Raw genomic sequence first — 2,783 nt, forward strand, 5'->3', positions numbered from 1 at the left:
GAGGAACCCAGAGAGGAAATCGGACAAATACTCACACACTGTGGCAATTTCAAACAATGTCATGGAACAATTTGTGATGAACAATTGAATGGAAAAATTAATTTGCTGTGTAACTTTTCACCTAAAACACAATAAAATATTTTTTAAAATAATAAATAAGTAGTAGTTAAATGTCAGAAAATTCTTAAAGAAAGGACAAATCATAATCATTCAGCCAGGTGGCAAATGGTGTTAATAGTTGGGTGGTATTTAGTGTTATATTATGGTGTTGTTGAAGAATATTGAATTTGCCATGGAGTGTAAGAAGAATAAGGTGTTTCATGGTACAGTAAGTGGGTAAGGCATTTGCCTGCTAACCAGAAGGTCACCCATTCAAACACACCAGCTGCTCCACAGGAGAATTTCAGTTGAAATTTCACATTTTCATGAGCTGACACATATGAGTTCTTGAGACATAGAGAAAGTGCCAATTCATATGCCAAGCGCAACTCCCCAAATAAAGAGGGTGATCAAGAAAAAAAGAGAGGTGGAACGCAAAAAGAAGGAATGAAGGCTCAGTGTTTGGGCTGAAGCGTGGATGCAGAGGCTGGGGGAGATAAAACTTGCCTAAGATTTCTGGGCTGGACCCAAAGCTCTGTCTTTCTCATGCCAAAGGGGCTGTTCTATCCAGGCCAGCCACTGTGTAAAGAAAGAAACCGTAGTATGTCCTGTAGCAGCAGTGCCTTCCAACCCTCCGCCAAATTGTTTGGGAAGAAAGCAATGTTGGAAGAGCAGAAATCTCCAGGATTTAAGAAAAGAAAGACAGATGTGTTTCTTGGCAATCTTCCACTGGATGTCTCTGAGGAGGAAATTCTGAATCTTCTAAAGGTCTTCAACCCTCTCTGTGTCCACAAATTCCAGAATGGCTGCAAAAGTTTTACATTTATAGATCTGAGCTCTGTGCAGAAAGTGGCACCCGCCATCGAGGAGCTGAAACAGATGCTCTTCCACAAAAAAAAATTGTACATGAATTCAAATAAAAAGCCCCCCAAGTGGACCCTTGGCCTGGCTGACAGTCTTCTGAAGCTTTTGGCTCTGAAGAAGGTTTCTTGTGAAGGATGTGCCTAAACCACTGCTTGTACACAGCTCACTCCTAAGGCATCTTTTGACCCCCATGGGACAGAGACTGAGACCAACCTTTTTGGCAGTTCCCATGAAAATGAGAGGATCCTTCCTGGTGCTGTTGCTGAGGGATTGTGTCTAAGATCTTAGCTAGCTGACCACTATCCACAACTTCTGAGGGGAGCTGGGGTCTCTGGTGACCAATGTCATCCCTCAGACCCCATTCTTCTGGGCCATGCATGTCACTGAGAACCTGCACCAGAACATGGAGGTGTGTTCAGCACCTTGGCTGGTGGAGGAGCACCAGCCCTACGTGGATGACTCAGCCATACAGCATGGGACTCACTATCTGGCAGAGTACCACTTGGATGATTACTGATGGGCCTGGAACAGGTGCTGGGTGACAGACCAGGTGGATTCCTGGGCTGTGCTGATGTTCACTGACTGGTTGGTTGGCCACCATCTCCCTGCAGTACCTGCACAGCCTGGACAGCAATGACTTCTGGGCCATCCCACCTCTGACTCAGCCTTTCATGGGGGAGAAAGACATTTTGAGTTTCAATCAGATTATCCACCAAATCCTGAAAGGGAAAATCACTGGTGCTTTGAACTTGGAGTTGCACATCCTGAAGTTTGAGGAATTTAAATAACAGGGCTGCAATCAGCTTGTACTCTCTCCTGTCTGCCTCAGATTCAGTCAGCCTCACTCTGCCCTCTCATAATCCTTTAGCTCCTGCAGTCTTGAGAGGTAGAAAAGGCCACACTGGTGCCCTGGATTGATTTCATTCCCATTTGTCATCACCGTGAGCTTACCACCCAAAAAAAGGAGAGAGTGAAACTTTCATTTACCCCATGTCTTCAGTTCCTCGATTTAGCACACATTTGAACCAAGCACAGGAAGCTCCCCTTAGATTAAAAGCATGAGGTAGCTATATTTCTCCTTGTATCTCTCCTTGACACCCCAGAGGAGGATGAACACTATCTTAATGGATTCTGAAGAACAGTGTGGCCCACTACCTAGTTTTCCTGGTGTTCCATGTAGAAACAGGTTGAGAGCATTTAACCAATGAACCATCACATTAGCAAATAATCAGTGTGCTTCATACACACACACACACACACACACACACACAAGAAGGGGTAATCAACAGTCTTGGAAGCCTTATGGAGGTTACTATAGTCAAAATCAACTTGATGGCAGTGAGTTTGGTTTTTGGTCAGAAGAATGAACAAAACTATCTTGAAAGTACAGCCAGAATTCTCCTTCAAATTGAGAATAGTGAGACTTTCTTTTGCATATTTTGGACACGTTATCAGGAAGGACTAGTCCTTGGAGAAGAACTTCATGCTTGGTAAAGCAGAGGGTCAGCAAAAAAAGAGAAGGATCCTCAAAGAGATAGATTGACACAGTGGCTGCAACAATGGGTTCAAAAATAGCAATGATTATGAAGATGGTGCAGGATCTCACAGTATTTCATTCTGTTGTGTGTGGGCTTGGTATGAACATGAATTGACTTGATACCATCTAACAACAACAACATTCTTTAGAAAAGCTGTTTAGAATGTACTGAACATAATGGTTTGGAAGCATTCCTGTTAAGCAGCTATGAAGTATTTACATAATACTAATAGCTAAAAAGAAAAAATATATATATTGATATAATGTCAAATGAAGAGGCAAT

General features: G+C 42.9%; 1 protein-coding gene across 1 annotated transcript; it reads left to right on the forward strand.

The window, feature by feature from the left end:
* Nucleotides 1–702: 702 nt before the first annotated feature.
* Nucleotides 703–1,751, forward strand: TDRD10 (tudor domain containing 10). Its single transcript, XM_042782716.1, is given in 3 exon segments — nucleotides 703–1,151; nucleotides 1,153–1,545; nucleotides 1,547–1,751. Coding segments are annotated over 3 exon segments (1,047 nt in total).
* Nucleotides 1,752–2,783: the final 1,032 nt, after the last annotated feature.

This window comes from Orycteropus afer, unplaced genomic scaffold (genome assembly GCF_000298275.1).
Source record: "Orycteropus afer afer isolate SDZICR_OR568_19922 unplaced genomic scaffold, OryAfe1.0 scaffold00423, whole genome shotgun sequence".
NCBI classification, from domain to species: domain Eukaryota; kingdom Metazoa; phylum Chordata; class Mammalia; order Tubulidentata; family Orycteropodidae; genus Orycteropus; species Orycteropus afer.